Here is a 20759-nt window from a genome sequence, read left to right on the forward strand (position 1 = left end):
AGTAAACTCAAACATAGGAGTACATGACAAGATAACAGCTTGCAAATTCCGCACATCAAGTTAACCACCCATCGTACCAAGATAAATGGCTCATAAACATTGGGGTAAAATCAGGATTTCGAATCCAATAATTAACCATTGATTGCGAAAGTGTCAATAAAATTCATTTTTAATCCGGGAAAGAAAATAAGTTTTCGCGGGGTGGTCATCGCGATAGTTTTTGGCTGTAATAAAACCGTTCTATATGGCATTAGCGTGAATTAGCCTTGCAAACGTCAGTGAGGGACTAAACTTGGCAAAAAATGACCCGGTCGGAATGATCGAATCCGTACCCGACCTGACCCGACATTCGAATTGAGGAATCAAGACCTATACTGACCTATACTGCTATATATTACGGTTCCTTGGTAAATTAAAAGTTTCGACTTTTTTACCACTCTCATCCGCGAAGATGTTATAGGTTGATTACTCAACCTAGTTTCCTTTCCTTATAAAAAATAAAATAAAATAATAATCAGAATTGACCAGATCCAAATGTTTATTGTTGGTAATAACATATCCGAAAGTGATTGGACATGAAATGACCTAATATAAAGTGTCCCGACTCGACTCGGTTAACCGGTTTGGGAAGTCCACGATAAAACCATCAGCCATGGCCATGGTTCATTCTGAAGAAAAACATTTGTTGATGCGCGAAATTCCAAACACAAAAACTCCTCTTAAACCCTAAACCCCCTTTCTTCATCATCCCTTCCTCCCAACCTTCATCGACCTCCATCAATGGCGTCCAAAAGATCTAACACCTCCGCCATGGCCGCCACCAAGAAGAAGAACAAGAAGAAGACGAAACACACTCTATCAGACCTAAAAACCCTAGGCACCGAACTCCTCTCCTCTCGATCTCACATCAACAATCTTCCTCTCCTTCTCTCCTACATCAATCCTTCTTCTCCTCCTAATTACCTTGTAGAAGCTCTTCTCTCTCTTCAATCGTTTCTCTCGCCTCTCCTTCCTTCTCTCCCCACCGCCGCCTCCGCCTCCACAGCCGTCGCTGATGTCGCGGATCCTGAGGTTATCTACCGGACGTGGCTTCGTGCGAAGTTTGATGAGCTTGTTGTGGCGTTAATGGAGATTGTTGTTTCTTCTCAGTGTGAAGATACTCTTAGAGTGAGCTCCTTTTTCATCGTAATTTCGTATATTTTGATAAACTTATACAATCGAATGAAACTGAGGAAGTATTTGATTAGTGTAGCATGTAGTTTGATAATTATGAGAATGTTTGCTTGATATGTGCATTGATGTGAAGATAATTAAATTCTTATGTTTTTTTAATTAGTATTAGTATGTTAAATTGATGTTTGATATTGAGCTCGTTGCGTCGTTAATGGAGATTGTTGTTTCTTCTTGGTGTGAAGATACTCTTTGAGTGAGCTCTTTTCAACTTATATTTCGTATATTTTGATAAACGTATACAATCCAATTGAATAGAGGAAGTAATTGGCTAGTGTAGAATGTAGTTGTTTCAGATTTTAGGTTTCCTATACAGTAGGTCTTGCTTAAGACCGTCTAAAACTAAGGCATCTCACAACCTTCTTTACTTTTCAGCTTTATTTAATTTGGCTATAAGAGCCGTCTTAAATTAAGACGGTCCTAAATGACAATTGGTGGTTCTTATATGATTAAAATGTTTGCTTGAGATGTGCATTATGTGGAGGTAGTTCAATACTGATGTTTTTAGCTTGGATGTTGAATTGAAGTTTGATATTGAGCTCGTTGCATCCTAAATGGAGATTGTTGTATCTTCTCGTTGAGAAGATACGCTTAGGGTGTGTTTGGATTGAGGGATTTGGGAAGAAAGGGAGGGGAAGGATTTGGAAGGATGAGAAATCTATTGTTTGGTTAGCAAAATGAAGGTAGAGGGATTTGGAGGAGAGGGAAAATGGATCCCTCCATTTCCCTCCTACAAGACAAATTATTTCCTCACCAACATAGGCAAGATTTGGAGGAAAAATCACCTCCTCCATCTTCCCCCTCCTTCCCTCCTTCCCCCTCCCCTCCCTTTCCCTCCTTTTTACCTATCCAAACAAGGCCTTAGAGGAGCTCTATTAAAATTTATTGTTGATAATCTTTTAGGATATAATTTGATAAATTATTATAGTGTTTCCTTAGACACTTTAGTTATATTCTAAATTTTTTTGCTTGTAATTTAAATTGATGTTTGATGTTGAGCTCAAGATGTCCTTGATTGTGATTATTGCTGTTCATTATCGTAATTTAGCTTGTAAGTTACATTGATGTTTAATATTGAGCTCAGCATGTGCATCACATCGGGATTATTTAGCTTGTAAATCACAGTTTCTTCTCTATGATTATTGCTTTTACAGTGTTATTTACAGGGATAAATCTATTATTTTATGTATTTATATGCTTATAGTTGGTAATTGGTATTTATGTGTGTAGGAGGTTGTGTTGGATACGTTGATGGAGTTTATAAAGCTTGGAAATGGAGGAAAATTTAATTCTTCGTTATACAACAAGCTCATCCAGGCTATCGTGAGTGATACTATCATTGGAATTTTATGTATATTACAATCCTTTGTAATGAATGTATTGAAGCTTGAAGATGATTTCCAAAGTGGTTGTTGTAACATAAACGCCGTATTTACTTGTTTGCAGGTTTGTTTTTCAGTAGAAGTTGATTTTTTGCTTGAATCCTTATCATCATCATACTTTAAGTACATTGATGTTAGGTAATGCCTCGCTCTGTTATGTTACCTCTTCATATTTGTTAAATCTTGTTCTAGATGTTTTTATTTTGACATAACCTTTGTACGGAGAATGTTCTAAAATGTGAGTGTATGCTTAGTGGAATCGTTCTCGGGTGAATAATCTGAAGCTGTTGGCATCTGATTTCTGGGTGAAGGCTATAACCTTCAAGAATTGTGAATTAGGATTTCTATGCTACATATTTCCTGTCTGAGCTTTTATGGTTTCATGTACATTGTGCTCTTTTTGTCTCACACATACTCGTCCCTGCTGCAGTTATTTTACCTTCATCACTGTGGAAAAGCTATGCAAGACACTTGAGTCCAAAAATATCTCAGGTAAAGATGTCTCTCTGCAATACTTTTTTAGCTAATGCTGCCTGTAATTGTTTTTATCTTGAACTCCCGACAAAAACATTTTTGTATGAAATAGTTTTATTTCCTGTCCTTTGCAGCCGATAAAAATGTTGCTGAAGGAGATGACTCAAAGAACAGGTTAGTCTGTTGCTGCCCTCATCTTTCTTAGTCGTGATTGTTTTTTCTCTGACCCTATCTTTTGAATTGTCATTGTTTTATAATAGAATACTGGATTACGCGTAACCATACAGTGAGGCTAAAAACCAACTGAAATTACTCATGCAGTTTGACACTAACATTTGAGTCAGTAACCTGTTGTTGAGGTTCCTTTCGTTGGGTTAGTTGCCTAAGCCATGGTCAGTGACTTGTCATATGAGAAATCTTCATGTAATTGTGCATGGTGTCGTTACCTCACGCTGCTATGTGGCTTATGACCTTTAAGCACGCGTCTTACACACTACTTTGGACCTTTAACATTGATAATTTTGGTGGTTTACAACTTTACAAGGAGTCAACTAAATAGTTAAGTCGAAGGTATAGTATCTTGTTGCAGTCCAGGTTTAGTTGGTTCATGTAACTTTTCGTATAGGATGAAATATCTTGCTTTTATGCTGTAATTGATACAATGTCAAGCTAAGTATGATAGTTTCCTGATCTCTTGAATTTTAATGTGTCTAAAACAGCCTAGAGGGTTCAATAAAGAAGATCCACTTCATCCTGTCACATATTCCTTCTCTTGGGAACTTGACTTCTGTTGAGACGTGGAGCTCAGGTTAATCTCCCTACTAAATTACAATTTGTTTCTGATGTCCTTTAACTATTATTGCTGTCTATTTGTCCCTTCATGCATTTGGCTGTGCTCTTCGCTTTTGTCATGGCCAATGTCACTGAGTTCTTGTTCCTTCTGTTTCTTATTTTTTCCTCTGTTTGATTATCTCTGATGCGATGCTTCCTGTTGCCTCAGCATAGTCTCGATTTGCACATCTGGTTGAATGTTCAATATAGCTAATAGTTCACCATCATGTATATTTTCTAGGAAATCTGTAGGCATTATAAACTTCCTGCAAAATTTATCGGAAACTTTTACTTTAATCAGATGATAGTAATCTGTTGTAGCTCGATTTAACTCTAGATAAATCCAGCCAATTATTTAATAAAATATTTCAAGATTCCATAGTAAATGGTTCTTATCCCTTCTCTTGGGTAACTCCTCAACTGAAATCAATTACTTAATTTCTCAGATTTTTGTCCATGTGATGCTTTTGCGAATACTTACATTGACATAAAAATCTATTGTTTTGTCCATTATCAATCAGGATTCCTATCGAAAGACAACGATAACCAGGAGGAATGTGAGAAAGATGAGAAAATTGCCAAGAATCAAAGTGATTCCACCAAAAATGTAAGCTACAGTGTTCAATCAGCTACATCTTATTTATTTTTCTGATATCTGCATCATGCCATGTGGTTGACGTATGTTCAGTTGTGTGTGATGGCTTTTTATTTCATGATGCAAACTGTTGCGGACGTGAAGTTGAACAAGTGACGATGAAACAATTTTAGTTTTGTCAGGACAATTGATGTCTTGATTATACAGTGCATTGGTCTGACTCAGTTACCTATTTGGTGCTCCATATTCCCTCTGAATGTTTAGTTGCATCTTTTATGTATACTGCCTCTTATTCGACTTGAAGTTTATTGTTTCCTTTTTTGACATACGCTATGCTACTAGTTGTTTGCGCTTTCCCTTTTTTGGGCATGATTTAACATGTCATATATGCCCTTACCCACTTGCACATAGCCTCTTCTGAAAAACCGCACCAAAAACAAATGTAAACTTTTAGTTGAAATGAATAGGAGGGAGTATTTCTTTCTTTGGTTCCATTCCATACCAGCTGCTATGAACTATGGCATCTTGCTCCAGTTAACTTTGCAATTTTCGGGGGAGAGTGTTTATGATTTTCATGTGCCTTTTCTCACAAATTCCTTTGCAGCACTCACGTCAATGAGAAGGGCTTTAGTTTAGGGCATTCAATCTAGATCCATGGCTATGTGAAGCATCTTTTTGTTCCTATGCATGTGACGATAAATTCTCTCCATTCCTAACAAAAGCTGCTGTCGTGAGCATGGTTTATTTGAAAGGCACAGTTGTATGTGTTGTCATTATACTTATCTTCTAATCTGTTATGAATGTCAGGAACTTTCTTTAAGCCGTATTTCTAAGAAGATGAAACTCAAGTTTACCAAGGCATGGATGACATTTCTTAGGTTGCCACTGCCGCTTGAAGTCTACAAGGAAGTAAGATCGACTGCTCCTTAGTTACAGTGTTATCTGTTATGCCCTCGTTGCTTTCCTGTTACTTTTTTGTTATTTGAGTTGTGATTTTTTGTCCACTTCCTTTTAGAAATGAAAAATTTGTTACTGGGAAACCCCTCCAAAAAGGCTGGTTTTTACATGTGGTCCATGGAATTACACATCTAATATGTTGGCCTAAGAACCGGTTCAATGTCACTAGCGCCCTGTTGGTAGAAGATCTTAAGTCCCAAACACTGCTTTTATGCATAAGTAGTGAGCAATATCCTCAGGGTTGGATCTGGGCTGTTAACTTTGTGATACTGTTGCGTTATCCGTACCAATCAAAAGAAAAGGTTTTTGTTAAAAGATTCTCTGATGTGCAACGAGTCTGGTAGTGGATATAATTATACTACTTTTTTTTCCGAGCCAAAGCTGTAGAGTACAATGGCCACTCTTGACTTGGGTTGCTTATGTCGAGGCTACGTTCATGCAATGGTGTTTTTTGTTGACACAAACTTGCAGTACTGTCTCCCATCTAGGGAATATTTCTTGGAAGAGAAAAAAAAGTACGTGTGCTCATTTCTGACTTCCCTTTTTACTTCCCTTGATATTCAGGTGCTAGCTAATATGCATCAAACAGTCATTCCTTTTTTGTCAAATCCCGCAATGTTATGGTGAGTATATCTTATATTGTTCTTCGCGCTTCGAAAGCAAATCTACAATAATTTTAATTTGTTCCCTGGGATTTGCAGCGACTTCTTAACAAGATCATATGATATTGGTGGAGTAGTCAGTGTTATGGCTCTGAGTGGACTTTTTATTCTTATGACGAAGTACGGCTTGGAATATCCTAATTTTTATGAAAAGCTCTATGCGCTACTTATACCTTCTATATTTATGGCAAAGCATCGTGCAAAATTCTTTGAGGTGAGGCTATATACTTTCTGGAACTTAATTTGCGTTTGCTTTCATGACCAATTTACCTTCTGACATCTTCTAATTAATGAATTTACACGTGTAGCTATTGGACGCCTGTTTGAAATCCCCGCTTCTTCCTGCATATTTAGCTGCTGCCTTCACAAAGAAGTTAAGCAGACTGTCTCTTCAAGTGCCTCCTTCAGGAGCACTGGTTATTATAGCACTGGTCCACAATCTACTTCGAAGGCATCCGTCAATTAACTGTTTGGTTCATCAGGTGGGTCCTTTTCCCTTTTAATGCTTGGTGCAAAATTATAGTTTCATTAATCATGCTTACCACTTTAGTGAATTTCTAATTACTTATTAAAGTTGATGTACTTGCCTTTGAGCCCTCTTTCATTTGCTGATATGAAGATGATAGTAGTTATAATATATATGGAAGGCAAAGTATGAAGTAATTTGCTGTTAGAACATCTCATGGCCATTATTTTTTGCTCTTTGCTTCTTCTGTGTCTTTCATAAAAGAAAACGCATACGCCCTAAAAACTAGGATTTCGCTACTGTAGCATTTTGGTCTGATAATAAAGGGTTTTTTTGCCTTAATGGTGAACTTTCCTAGTCTGAAGTAAGGTTTTGTCTATTCTGGGAACTCGGTTTTAAATTTCTTATGATTGTGGATTCTTGGGATGTGAAAGCATAATGCTCCACAAATTTCTAGTGAATCAAATGTTTTTCTCCTCCTTTTGTTCAGGAAATTAGCGAAGAAACCAAACTAAATGACACGACATCTTCAGAAGAGCCTGTTAAAGCTGACACAGATGCCGCTGTTGTATCCGAAAGAGAAGAACCAGGCATTGATCTTTTCAATGATGAGGAAGATGACCTCAAAAAGTCAAACGCCATGAGTAAGCTTCTTTAAACTATTTATTTTATTAAGTGTTTAGTTATAAATCTTATAATGAAAGATATGATGGCGTGCGTTTGTTATTTTCTGCTAAACTTTTTGTTTCCTTTTTCCCTTCCGAGTGGAATGTAGTGGAAATAGATTCAAGTTGTAAGGCACAGCTAGAATTCAAAGCTGGAAGGATCCTTAGTTTTCACTTTTCAGTACATTGTCTGCTATTTATCCACGTGCATTTTGTTTATGCCTTTTTATTTGTTGTCGAGGACACTTGCCTTCTGGGTCAAATGTAGACTGTAGTTCTCCCCTTGACAGAGGGAATGTTATTCATGTCGGTTCTATTTCACTCTATGCCTGTAAAAATCTTTGTGATGACCATTCTTTTTAAAACAGGGAGTTCGCTTTGGGAGATTGACACTCTTCGTCACCATTATTGTCCTCCAGTTTCCAGGTATATACTACCATAGTACCATGGCTTTAAATACACTTATATTTATATCTCTACCATCACCTACTTACCGTTTTGCGTTTGTTGTTGTAGATTTGTTCTATCTCTGGAGAATGATTTGACTGTAAGATCAAAAACTACGGAAGTGACAGTCAGTGATTTCAGTTCTGGTTCATATTCTACTATATTCAGGGAGGAGGTAATTTTACTGATATAGAACTTCGTTTAGAATTTGATTTTTGATCAACTGTTCAACTAAAGACTTTACATAGCCCTTCAGAACATTTCATCTCTCATTATATTTCAAAAATAGCAACCGATTTTTTTTTTGTGGGATCTATACTCAAACCTATACGATTATTGGTAGTCTTGAGACAAGACTTTGGCAAGTCTTAAGACAAGACTCATTCAAACTATCAATAATCTCTAAAAGTCTTAACAAAGTCTTAAGTTGAGTCTTGGATTTCCAAGACACTTAAGACTTTGGGTGAGTCTTGACCTCACATTCAAAGGAAATTATCCAGTGAATGGATCCCATGTGTCATTTCTTTTTGTTTTTTTTTTCAAGTTTGTAAAAAAATAAGTGAAATGGAAAAGTAGAGTCTGTTGTGAATCTGACTGATAATGTATGAAGTCTGAGGTGAGTCTGAGATGAGTCTGAGCAATAAAAAAATAATAAAAATTAGTGGAAAGCTGATGTGGCAGAGTCTTATGACTTTGGTGAGTTGACTAATAATCTCACCCTAATGGAATCAAATGGGAAGTCTCGAAAAGATTGAAGGCAATGTCCCAAGCCCCCAACCAAGAATAAGGGGGGGTTAGGGGTAGACACCAAATATCAAACAGAAAAGGGAGATAGAGAGGGAAGCTAGCTGAGTCCAGACATCTGTCATCTCAATAACTCCCGTTTCTGAAACATACGTTTATAAACCAAGCTGAAATAATGGTTTAGACTCGTGATACTCATGTGCATGTAATGCTGATATCCTTCCTGTCACAATGGTTATAATACGATTCATGTGGTTAATTGGTAAAAAAATGTCAATGCAGATGAGACGAAGGGTAAAGCAAGTCCCTCTTGCATTCTATAAAGCAATGCCTACAGCTTTGTTCTCCGAGTCTGATTTTCCCGGTTGGACCTTCAACTACGAAGAAGCAAAGGTTGCATAAAACTTGTTGCTGGCTGTTCGGTAAAGAGGTTAAATACTAAATTACATGTATCGACTTCTCATTACTGTATCTTTTTATTTTTTATTCGAAACAAAGTAGATGGTTTTCGTCGGCCAATTAATTTTTGATGTAATTTTTATTAGTAGCCATGCACGAGTAAAAGTTCGCGTATGTAGGCCTTTCTTATCACATGGCGTACGAACTTGGCCATTTGAGCCTTTGGGGCATTGAGATGATCTTATTGCCTTGTTTATTATACTTTATAGTTTATACTTCATACATCATGTGATCCGAATCTTTTGTCCTTTCTTATGTCTCATCTTGCACCCTATCATCCCTCTTAGATATCGTTCCTTCTAATTCTCATGAATGCTCTTTTATTTGGTTGCACTCGACGACAATGGGTATCCTTATTGTGAATCACAAATTCTCATTTGTGACGGGTAATATTCGTCACAAGCTTGTGACAGGTCAAATAAAATCCACTTGGATAGATAAAGACAAGTTATTTGTGATTCCTTAGGCATTTATCTATTCATGTGGGTAATACTTGACCCGTCACATGCTTGTAACGGATATATCCGTCACAAAAGAGACTAACTGATTATGAATAACGAAAGAGTCACTTTGAGTCACACGATCAACAATAAAAGCGTGAAAGATACTGAGGTATGAAAAAATTCTCTCAATGAATTATTGGGAGTTGGGTGATAATCTTTCACGAGTATTTGTGTATAATAATTTACCCAACTTATCTTTGTGCGAAATCACTAACTTTGAAAGTATTGTCATCTAATGTAGTTCAGTATCTCATGAGATAGTTCCCTAAGAAAAAAACATTTCATAAAAATTAAAAATTAAAAATTAAAAGATAAAATCCTCGTCATATACAAATATGATTTTTTTCACTGAAGTGTAAGCCTATCTTACATGAGTTTGTATACATTCCAAAAAGGTAGCTGATGTGATATACGTGATTCACATAGGCTACCCCGTTACCTAGTGAAAGTAACGAGGGCAGTTTGCACATAAAAGATCTAATACGATGATATAATACACCAAATATACCGTTTTTCGACAGATATACCTTTCATTTTAACACAAATTCTCATTTGTGACGGTGGATATCCGTCATAAGCTTGTGACGGGTCAAATAAAACCCACATAAAAGGATAAAAACAAGTCATTTGTAATTCCCTATGCATTTTACTTTTTGTCACATATGTGAGGGATACTTGACCCGTCACAAACATACCCGTAACAAGTAAGAGAGACCTAATGCATTTTAATGTCATCTTCTTTCTTTCCATTCCATAAAATAAACAAAAAAGGCATAATATAGGGGAGACTTGGGTAGGCAACACCACGCAATGTACGCACCACGTAACGTTACTCGTGGTTAGATACAGATTACAGTTAACCCACAATCCGCTAAAGCATCACCAATTTCCCCAAATTTCCCAAATTAATACATTATACATTCCCCTGATTATCATTATTAATCCAAAGAAATCAAAAAGAAATAAATAAACAGAGTAAATTAAGTGTATTAATTGTCTGTGTGATCACATTTCTGGGTGAAAAAATACCCAGATATTTGATCCACAGCTGGGATTTGGATTTTATTCCATTTTTAATCAATTCTAGAGGTGGGTTTTTCTGGGTTTGTCTTAAATTTGCTAATTTTTAAGATTAATTAAAAAAGATTTGAACTTTGGGTGTTAATTTAATTAAAATTGATTGAAAAAAAGGTGATTTTAATGGAGAAGATTGAAGAAAGTGATAAAGGGATTGATTTGAATGGTGAAGAAGTAGTGTCAGGTGTAGCTTGTTCTATATGTCTTGATCTGGTGATAGAGGGTGGACAAAGAGCTTTTGCTAAATTGCAATGTGGCCATGAATTTCATCTTGGTAATCTTTTTTTAATGCTCCCTTGTTTTTGATTTTGCAAATTTTGAGTTTTTTGGTGTTGATGAATTGATGTTGAGGTTATTGGGTAATGCAAATTGTTTGTAAAGTTGAGATTTTTGCTGGTGATGAATTGATGATGATGATGATGATAAATTTGTGTTTTGTACTATTTTCGTCTCGGTTATTTGTTTACCTTTTTTATTCATTAGAAGAGGGATTTTAATCAGAGGTAAACAGATGATTGAGGCGGAGGGAGTATATAGTAAATTGAAATTCTAGGATTCTTTGTTTTGTTTTGCTTGATTTTGTGGATGATTTGGGTTAATTAGTATTGATTGCTTGAGTAGCATTATTTTGTGCAAGGTTTTTATTGAAATGTTGGAGAAAGGTGGTTTGTGGTACTAAAGTGTAGTTGCATCACTTGTATGTGTGAACACCGGCTTCGTTATGTAAGAAGAACTGGTTCAGGTGTGATTTCAGTTGTACATTGGTTTATGAGAGGCTTTGGAGCTGATGACTTGTGTTTGATAGCTTATGAATGAATGTTAATATCACAAATTCTAAATGCCACCAAGACATTACATTTTAGGGCAAGAACATATAAAAAAATCAGTGAAAGGCTTCGCGTGAGATTGTAACAAGCACTCGTGTGTCGTGTCTGGTAGTCGTTGCTAGGACTGAGTAACGAAGCCTTTTGTGGTCATGCAGGGGGTAAGCGCTTAAAATGAATTAAGTTTGCAGGCTTTGATGTAAAGATACTTATGACTGCATGTGTACTTGTGAGATATTCTCAGTTGTCGGTCTTTTTAGGGATAGTTGATCTCAGGAATGTAGTGTCTGATAAGAATGTGTGAAATTTTTATCCAAATTTAATTTGTTTTCAGCTATGTAAGATCTTAGCCATCTTACTAGATCTTTTACGTAAAGTAATGTTGCAAAATTCGGAAGATGCCAGGCTCTTCAGTTAAGCAGGGAAAACACCCATGCAATAATGTAACTAGGGCTATTTCCTTTAAAAAGTCATCACTAAGCTCTTGTCTCTTCTCATTTGCATCTGCTGATGACACCAGAACAGTACTTCACGTAGTTAGTGTCATTTATCTTAGCATCAGCATTTACGAGTCTTACAGTGGTTAAAGCCTTAAGGGTAAGCAGCATACACCTGCACTCCCTAGATTATACCAACAAGATGAAAGTATGCAGCTTCTGTTCTATGGAATGTGGATTTCTAGAGTTGCAGCAAAAATTAGTGAGGCCAATAGTTGTGTTTTGGGGTATTTAGGTGATGATGCTATCAGTTTAGGTTTTCGCTAACATTCATTCTTCTGTATAGTTCGTTCATTCTTTTTCTTCTTGATGGTAGTTAATGCTAAGTTTGTTAGAAATGATTTTGAATTGATAATTTGGTATACATACTCGCATGTCTCATACTTATATGGAGGTTTAGGGTTTTACTCCGAAGTCACAAACTCGCGGTAAGTGAATTTATTGTGCCTCCTTAAAGTGTACTGCTAGTATGTGCTGATGCTCTAAGGGAAAAGATATATTGCTATAAGGGGGCTGTTTAATTAGTTATTTTGAGACTTTTGGAGATCTAGGCTTTTGAAGCGAAGGAAGCCAACGATGATGGGTTATTTGGATTGTCATGTAGAAAGCAACATTTGCATGAAAGTGTCATATTATGGTATCTCAGTTAAGAGTTCATATCACCAATTTCATTAAAATAAACTTTTCGAAAGATGCGCCTCTATCTTAAATTGTCAAATAAATATAGATTATTGAGTACTAGATAGAGGATAGAGCTATATAAGATCTGTTAGAAAGATGCACCTCTATCTTAAATTGTAAAATAAACTTTTAGAAAGATGCATCATAAGTTACGTAGCTGAATGAGTGAGTAAACAAGAACTTGGTTCTTTGGTGACTGATATGGCAGTTTGCACATCTTTCTTCTCTTCCTGCATCAATTGTTTTATCCTGTGTTCCTCCCTAGTCAATTGACACATCCTTAATTGTGGAATGTACCTGATGCGTTTGTGAAGGGACCACTTGCTATCCTTTGTCCGTAGAAAGTTGTCATCTATTCCCTTCTGCTTGTCCTGTACTGAATGTCTACGTGGTTAGCAAAGTACTATATCTTTTGTTTGATTTCCTGTGATATCACTTGCTATTCTTCTCCCCCTAGAGTAGAAAGTTGACATCTATCCCTTTCATAATCTCCTATGCTGAATGTCTCTACCTTATAAATGAAGTATATCCTTTGTTTGCTTTCCTGTAGTATCCTTGATTTTGCTGTTATTTAGCGCTGTCGTGCTCAGTAGATTCTTAAAGCTTTGCACATTTGCTGGATCCTAAAAGAACTGATTTTGCTAGTTAGATGGTTCATCACATGGAGACTAAATTATACTTGAAGCCAAATGAACATGCATGAAAGTTAGAATAACTAAGTAATTCATTTATTGATCATCAATGGGAGATAACATAAAGGTAATTATTTTTTATCTTTAGTGTGTTTAGCCTATTTGGTAATTTCTAAGGAACTCATTTTAGAACTAAGGAGGCATTAACGAAGAAAATCCAACTACTTCTTTTGCCCTAGTTCTCTTCTTCCTCCTCGTGGATCTGTTAGTTCTTGAGAATGGACAATGCAACCATAGAAGAATATCATTTGTTTTGTCGTTCACAATTTCACATACCTGCTTCTTTCTTCAAATCATGTCATGAATTCATGATTCAACAATTTTTGACGATTCTCTGAATTTGTGACAATTTCAATATCTATGACAGACTGCATCGGTTCTGCGTTCAACATGAAGGGAACAATGCAATGCCCAAATTGTCGAAAAATCGAGAAAGGTCAATGGTTATATGCAAGTGGTTCGAGTAATTCACCTCCTGAGTTAAGCATTGATGATGGAAGCCCTGAAACTAACCCCTTTTTCCTCAGTTTTGCTGAAATGGTAACTATAGATGCTCCTTTTCGTTTGTTTCGTTGAGGTATTCTATATGCTTTACCTATGAGTTTGTCATCTTCAATGAAGATACGGTTGGACGCATTACCTAGCCAAGAAATCATCCTTTCAAGGATATGAAAATTACCGACAAGGACCTAGTAGTGCAAGTTGTATTTATGAACTTCTCATCTTTTGCAAATTAAATGTAGACGTAATTACTTTTTACATGATGATGGCAGTTAGTCACAAGAATATTTTGACATGTTTAAGCTGCGTTAAGAGATGTTATAACTTTTAGGAAAGAAAAGTTGCCATATTATCTGTTTTATGTTCTCTATATAGAAAGTACTTAAGAATTAGGACGAATACTACTCCCTGTCCTTCCATTGTATTTGTTTTAATCAATTGCATACTGACTGTAGAGGTAATACTTGTTTAGTCCGCTCACAGAAAACTTGTATCCAAAATAATTTTCATCAGCTGTTAGCCCACACTAGTTGTTGGTCGGATTCATGAATGCCTACGATACACCTACGATACATTAGTCGTATAAAATATAAATAGCATCACAGTAGCAAATAAAGGCTATAATTTCAGGACAAATCATAAGATAAAACTAGTACAATATTAGCACGAGATAAGGATTTTGATTTAGAAAGCTGTTTCATGTCTCTGCATTTTGTTTAAATGAGAAGAGAGAGGGAAAAAATGTGATAACTCATCAATAATGAACCTTCTAGACATGGTAAATCTACAACGGTTTAGAAAGCTGTTTGATGTTTCCATGCAGGTGGAAATTAATTTTATAAAGTATCATTAATATGAAAATTCTTCAGATGATTAAATTTTGCTCAAAATTGTTAAAGCATTATACTGAGGGAGCTCAAATATAATGAGGCTTGTTTAATCCGGTTTATAGCATTACTGCATAAGATTAGCTACTTTGCCACTTTGGTGAAGTCTAATTGTGGATGAAATAATATAGGTGGAAAATCTTTCTATAGATATGAAATCTAAATTCCGTAGTTAATGTGGTTGTCACGATGATGTCTTGGGAGCAGTCAATCAGATTGTCTGCTAAGTTCACGCTTTAACTCTACACCTTAGACACGGACTTTAGTTTAAAAAAGCATGTCTTGAGTGTGCTATGGTGCAAGGTGTTAACCAAACGTGCTGGGGCTTCATGCTCACCTTGCTCATAAGAGGCACGACAGACATTTTTGCCCTAATTCTTTTCAGTTTTCACTATACTCGTCGCTTTGCCGCATTATTCCGAGCTTTACTTCTTAACCTGGTAGCCGTCTTCAAAATTCCGAAAATGGCATTCTTACCAAAAAAAATTCTTTTGAAAATACATGTTTCTCTCTCTTTTTTTTTTTTTTTTTTTTTTTTTTAATAAAAAAAATAGGGCGCCTCTTGTGCATGAGGCACCCGGCTTTACCCAGTGGCGTAGCCATTATATAGTTAATGAGGCCCCGTATTTATTTGGACAGCTGATGTTTTGCTTGTTGAATCTGTTTGATTTGGAAATTTTATGACCTTAAGATCCCATAAATAAAAGAAATGTATTACAACTTAATTAAAAGTGATCTCATAGTCTTTCGACTGCACCACTGCCTTTGCCCTATATCTTGCTGGCACTGGCTCTTGTCACCTTTCCCCGTTTGAAACCTTGACATGGATATTTTCTTTTGCGTGTCATTTGTGATAAAATTTGAAAAACATTTTGGTGTTTCAAGGGGGAAAAAAATTTGACATAGAAAAATTAGCATTGCAGCACTTTTTAAATATGTGTATAAAATACTTTTTGTCTATATATACTTCGTAAAATTTAGTGGGTATTAACCAATTTATCAGTTATTTGCATCTTAGTAATTATGTTCAGGAAACTCGTACTTCTGTTTCAATTAGTCTGTCCCATGTTTTTTGTATTCACTAAGTATCTTTTAGGTTATAATGGTTAAATACTCCTTGTGCTGTATAATATGCGAAGATATCCTTGATTAAGATGCCGTCTTTTTGTACGTATACCGTTTTTATTACCTACTTGTCATAAAAATATTTTCTTGCTTTTTTAGTCTTCTGATTCCTTTATTATACTCGTCACGCATGCAATTATTTCTTATGAATTCCTCCGTTTATTGTGTGTCCGTGTCTTCAGAACTTCTATTTTGTCGTTCCCCGTCTGATTTGCTTCCTTTGATGTGGGACGGCATGCTGTGTTTCAGATGTAGTTACTCTCGTAGATTTAATATACTGATGATTTTTCTTCTAAATGACCTGTATACTCGTCACCCTTTGATATTTCCTCTTCCTTGTTTGTGCAGCCCTACAGAGTTCACATCTGTCCATTTCGCGGATTAACACAAGTGCATCCATCCCCTGAGTAAGTATCTACACTAGTATACTTTATGTAGTGCGTGCTTTGCTATTTTTTAGCAGTCTTTAGTTTCTGCACGCCATATGCCCATATATCCTTGTGTCACCCCGATGATAAAAAAAATTGGAAAAAAGAGAAAATTTATGTTCCTATATATTATGCCTATGATATTTGTCCTATAACTCTAAATTTTGGTTGCACGACTATCTTGAGATATGGTTTTTATTTTTGTCTCTTAGACATTTGTGTTGCATAAACATATTACAAGTATCCATCTTGCATAAAATTTGATACTCTGTAGCTCTTTGAACCCTAGTAAAATTGATAACTGCTGGTTTGAGCTCATTTTCTAGGATTTGAAGTGAAAATGACCGTGAAATACCCCAAGTGCCACTTTGTAATCAATGGACTTGTCCCTCTTCCGTATGATCTCTTCCTGTTTGCTTATTTTTAATGAGGGTAAAGTGAGAATACTGCCATTCTCATCTATTGTGTATAGGAACTGAGTAATTGACCAGTTATTTTTGGACAAACCAAAAATGAAAATTGATATCCCTCCCCACCCTCTGTCGCCAGACCAAAGCTGGTAGATCCTCTCCGACGTTGTCGTCGTCTCCAAAGCTGGTAAATCCTCTCTATAAGCAAACAATTGTTGTGAACTTGCTATGGTAGCCAAGGTTGTTTTTTTCTCTAGATGTTTAGGACAGCATGGTAAAGAGGTGACTCCCCAAGCCGTAAAGCGCCGAGACAAGTCGTCCAGCACACACTGGCCTCACTTAGTCACTTGTACGCAACTGGAAACATGACTGTCCATTCTAAAAACAACTCTTAACTGTGGGTTTTTAGCTTCCGAAAATTGCTTTTGCAGTGTGAATAATATCATCAATGCTTTAAATTACTTATGTGAGCTTCTTCGACCTCAACCATTCTTCTCAATAGCCTAGGTAATTCAAGGGTATGTTAGCGTCGAGATGGACATTTAAGTCTGATGGTGATGGCCAGGGTGGCATATGGTGTTGGTGATTGACTGGAAAACAAGGGGGTGGGGTTACATAAGGTTGGGATAGGGGAACGGTAAGTCTAATGACTTTAATGTGAATAACCAAGTGACCTCACACAAATTTAGCGTAAAACCGTCTTAGACGAAACATGCTCATTTTAGTATGCTGTATTAGGCATGTCATAATGCTTTCTATACCTAAGAACCAAGTTTGATGCTGAAATTATGACTACTTCTGCTGAGAAGCGAAAACACGCACGTGATTAACAGTTGTTGCTTTTCTCCCTGCATTTTTTTTTTGTTTTTTTTGTTTTTTTTTTTTCCCATCCTTTTCCGCTATGCATGCCTGAGTTTTGTTCTGAAGCAAGGTTCACGAAAAAGTAAGGATATGCTAAATTAGCCAACTACTCCATAGTAAAATGTGCTTACGTTTCCTGCTTCTGTCCTAGTCCCAAGCCCGTGTTCGCTCAAAGGAAGGGCAAAGAATGGGACGGAGACAGTATCTGTTTTTTCACTTTTTTGGTTACATTTTCTTTTCCTTATGAGTGAAATTAAAATCCTTCCAACATACTTATTGGTTTTAATTGGGATATCAGATTCGGAAGGAACATGAATACATCTTCATATAGAGAATACATTTTCTTTTCCCCAAAGCTTGTGTCCAAACAAAGGACAAATCTTTTTAAAAGGAAGTCAAGGAACAAGTTTGCTCAAAATTTATAGACATCTTCATATAGAGAATTAGTTTAACATGTGACTTGCAAAACGTCTGTGTCCGTAGTTTTCTGCCAAATTCTTGTACGAGACAATTTCAGTGTGAGATGGTCCTAATCACTCATAAATAAATGTGAGATATCTATTATATACTATTAAGAGTATTAATGGCTGTTTATGTTTGTCTTAGAGTGAGACAGTCCACGTCTTACCATTATACGAGTATTTTTTAATGGCAGCATAAAATTGCTTTAATGCTACTCATCGAGTAATCAGTAATCAGTTTTGAAGATTTTATGGGAAATTTATATGCACTGGAATACTGCTAACTTTTTCTTGCCTGATTTTTGTTTTCTCAGTAGACAGTCCACGTGATTCAACAATTGTTGCTTTTCTCCTTGCTTATTTTTTGTTTTCTCAATCCTTTTCCGCTATGCCTTGCCTGATTTTTGTTCTGAAGCAAGGTTCTCCGTACTAAAATGTGTTTACCGTCCCAGCTGTTGTCCTACTCCCAAGCCCGTGTTTGGAGTTTGGACAAAGGGCAAAGAATGGGACAGAGACAATATCTCTATTGTTTGGCTAGTAATTTGGTTATAGGAAAATGGAGCGGAGGTTATATGAGAATCTATTTTCTTATGAGTGAAATTAAAATCCTTCCAACATATGAATGCTTCGGATGGAAGATGACCTCTCCCCTCTACCCCACAGCTTGTGTCCAAACAAACGACAAATCTTTTGAGAAGGAAGTCAAGGAACAAGTTGTTTTTGATGTATAGACATCTTCATTTAGAGAATTAGTTTAGCACGTGACTTGCAAAACGTTTGTGTCCGTAGTTTCTTCCCAAATTCTTGTATGAGACCATTTCAGTGCGAGATGGTCCGAAACACTCATAATTAAATGTGAGATATCTATTACTATTATTTACTATTAAGAGTATTTATAACTGTTTATTTATCTCACAGTGAGACAGTCTCGTATACGTCTTACCATTATATTTTTTAATGGCAACCTAAAATTGTTTTGATGCTACGCATCAGTAATCAATTTTGAAGATTTTATGGGAAATTTATATGCACTGGAATACTGCTATCTTTGCCCATGTTCTGTATCCTGATTTTATTAATGTTAATCTAATGATGTAGGCCAAGCCTAGGAATCATGAGCACAATGACCCCAATGGTGAACCATCAACATCCCGCCGGTAGCGGGCTTCACCCGCATGGCTGGCTCCAATTCCATCATACTCCATTTCAGCCCCACCACCCTCTACCACCAGGCTTGCCTCTGCCTATCACCAATGGCAGCGGGAGATTCGACTCTCAAAGAAACTTGCCGAGATTCATACCACCCGGTGGAGTTTATGAACCGAGTGTCGGTTTCTCTCTCTATGGTGAAACTCCAATGAATTACTCCCATCATCCCTGGGTAAGAGATAATCATCCCCATTTCCCATTGCAATGATGGGTTATATAGTTTAAGACATAATGGGCTTTTCCGAGTAATTCTCGGGCTCCGATGTTAATATTACTTGGTCATGAAAGTTGAGGACTTTGTGTGGCAATTAATCTTGGGCTTCAGAAATGTATTATCTGAAAAACAAGGGAGTTTGCCCCATGATTTTGTACATTTTGCTGAAACTTTGATGTTTTCATGGCTAATGTAAAGAAGTGAAGCCCAGTCTATGGGACATTTGTTATTTGTATACTATATGCCAGATGCTCACAATTCCAGAGTTCTGTGACATTTGCATGCAAGAGATAACCTTTCTGGCACGATACATATTGGTTTTAATTGGGATATCAGATTGTATTGATGCAATCGATAAACCATCGAAAATTCTACAAAATTTGTCACAATGTGGTAGTCTTGGCCTAGGACAAGTGATAGTTTTGTGTTTGAGTTTTGACCAACACTAGCATAATTGGAAAATTGGAAATGCATGTGAATAATAAAACCTGGCTGACTAAGGAATTTGTGTCTCCAATGACAATATCCATTAGGTTTGAATAAGTTTGATGAATGATATGGCTGACTAAGGAATTCTATATTATCCGTTATTTAACAAGCAATTAAAGATGTCTTAGTTTAATGGCTAAAAAACTTTAAATGGAGATACGTGGATATTAGGTCGTGTTAGTTCGGGTAGGATTAGGTCGGGTTTGGTCATCTCGAATTCGGGTTAATTTTGGGTAGGTTGTTATCAAGTTTTTTGAGGATAACGGTCCGTATAACATTCGAGTGAGTTGAACAAGATCGGGTCAATTAGGATTTCGGGTCAAATTAGAGTCCTCAATTTGGGTGCAAGTAGACTTGTATTCGGGTCGGGCTAGGGACGGTCGGGCTGGCCAGGGGGCGGATCGGGCTCTCCTGGTCAGACCCGGGCCATGCGAAGGCAAGGTCGGGGCGGGCTGAGCTGGGATATGCTTGATCTGGGCCAAGGGCGGGGCGGGCTGGCGGGCCTTACCAATTTATTTTATTATTTTTGCTAAAATGGCGAGCCAAGGGCGGGCCGGACTGGAATTTTAGGACCCCGGCGAAGCCCGGGCCAAGGCTGGCCGGATAAAATAATGGGCCAAGGCGGGCCGAGTCCGTACCGGGTCGGGTTCGTTCAGCCCATGTTGATGGTCAGCTCTAGGTGCGAGTAGGGTTTCAGGCTGGGATATTCGAGGCGATTAGTCTCAATATAAGAGTTTTTTCATTGATTCATTATTTAATACTCCCTCCGTCCCGGTCTTTTGTTGTCCTTTGCTTTTGGCACAACGACCAAGGAAAGAGGAGAGGGCCAATAACTAAATGACAAGTGGAACAAATTGAGTGTGAATGATCAAATTACTCATCAAGTTCATTCTTAAAATAGAAAGGACAACAAATGACTGAGACACCCAAAAATGAAAAAGGACAACAAATGACCGGGACAGAGGGAGTAATTAACCATGACATTTTG

The 20759-nt window shown here is 36.9% G+C and overlaps 2 protein-coding genes across 3 annotated transcripts; both read left to right on the plus strand.

The window, feature by feature from the left end:
* Nucleotides 1–670: 670 nt before the first annotated feature.
* On the plus strand, nt 671–9187 carry LOC141610568 (protein NUCLEOLAR COMPLEX ASSOCIATED 4). Its single transcript, XM_074428707.1, has 15 exons — nt 671–1167; nt 2461–2553; nt 2677–2750; nt 3043–3104; nt 3221–3260; nt 3806–3894; nt 4439–4524; nt 5320–5421; nt 6034–6092; nt 6171–6345; nt 6440–6613; nt 7088–7241; nt 7631–7688; nt 7779–7884; nt 8736–9187. Exons 1-15 carry the CDS (start codon nt 781–783, stop codon nt 8853–8855), a joined length of 1779 nt encoding a protein of 592 aa, XP_074284808.1. The 5' UTR covers nt 671–780; the 3' UTR covers nt 8856–9187.
* Nucleotides 9188–10175: 988 nt separating this feature from the next.
* LOC141610569 (E3 ubiquitin-protein ligase RFI2-like) lies at nt 10176–19511 on the plus strand. 2 transcript variants are annotated; one of them, XM_074428709.1, is made up of 5 exons: nt 10197–10504; nt 10607–10766; nt 13554–13726; nt 16048–16106; nt 18958–19511. In XM_074428709.1, exons 2-5 carry the CDS (start codon nt 10616–10618, stop codon nt 19274–19276), a joined length of 702 nt encoding a protein of 233 aa, XP_074284810.1. In that variant the 5' UTR covers nt 10197–10504; nt 10607–10615; the 3' UTR covers nt 19277–19511. The 2 variants fall into 2 exon arrangements, with proteins under 2 accessions (XP_074284809.1, XP_074284810.1); XM_074428708.1 differs by having other exon boundaries at nt 10176–10766.
* The last annotated feature ends 1248 nt before the right edge of the window (nt 19512–20759 follow it).

This window comes from Silene latifolia, chromosome 11 (assembly GCF_048544455.1).
Source record: "Silene latifolia isolate original U9 population chromosome 11, ASM4854445v1, whole genome shotgun sequence".
Classification (NCBI taxonomy): domain Eukaryota; kingdom Viridiplantae; phylum Streptophyta; class Magnoliopsida; order Caryophyllales; family Caryophyllaceae; genus Silene; species Silene latifolia.

What these genes read in the sequence shown, in the direction of transcription:
- LOC141610568 (XM_074428707.1), top strand. Translation starts at nt 781, where the DNA reads ATGGCGTCCAAAAGATCTAACACCTCCGCCATGGCCGCCACCAAGAAG. An exon ending in ACAAGCTCATCCAGGCTATC is followed by an intron (nt 2,554 to 2,676) that starts GTGAGTGATACT and finishes ACTTGTTTGCAG; the next exon opens with GTTTGTTTTTCAGTAGAAGT. An exon ending in TTTAAGTACATTGATGTTAG is followed by an intron (nt 2,751 to 3,042) that starts GTAATGCCTCGC and finishes TCCCTGCTGCAG; the next exon opens with TTATTTTACCTTCATCACTG.
- LOC141610569 (XM_074428708.1), top strand. Translation starts at nt 10,616, where the DNA reads ATGGAGAAGATTGAAGAAAGTGATAAAGGGATTGATTTGAATGGTGAA. An exon ending in TGGCCATGAATTTCATCTTG is followed by an intron (nt 10,767 to 13,553) that starts GTAATCTTTTTT and finishes TATCTATGACAG; the next exon opens with ACTGCATCGGTTCTGCGTTC. An exon ending in CAAGTGCATCCATCCCCTGA is followed by an intron (nt 16,107 to 18,957) that starts GTAAGTATCTAC and finishes CTAATGATGTAG; the next exon opens with GCCAAGCCTAGGAATCATGA.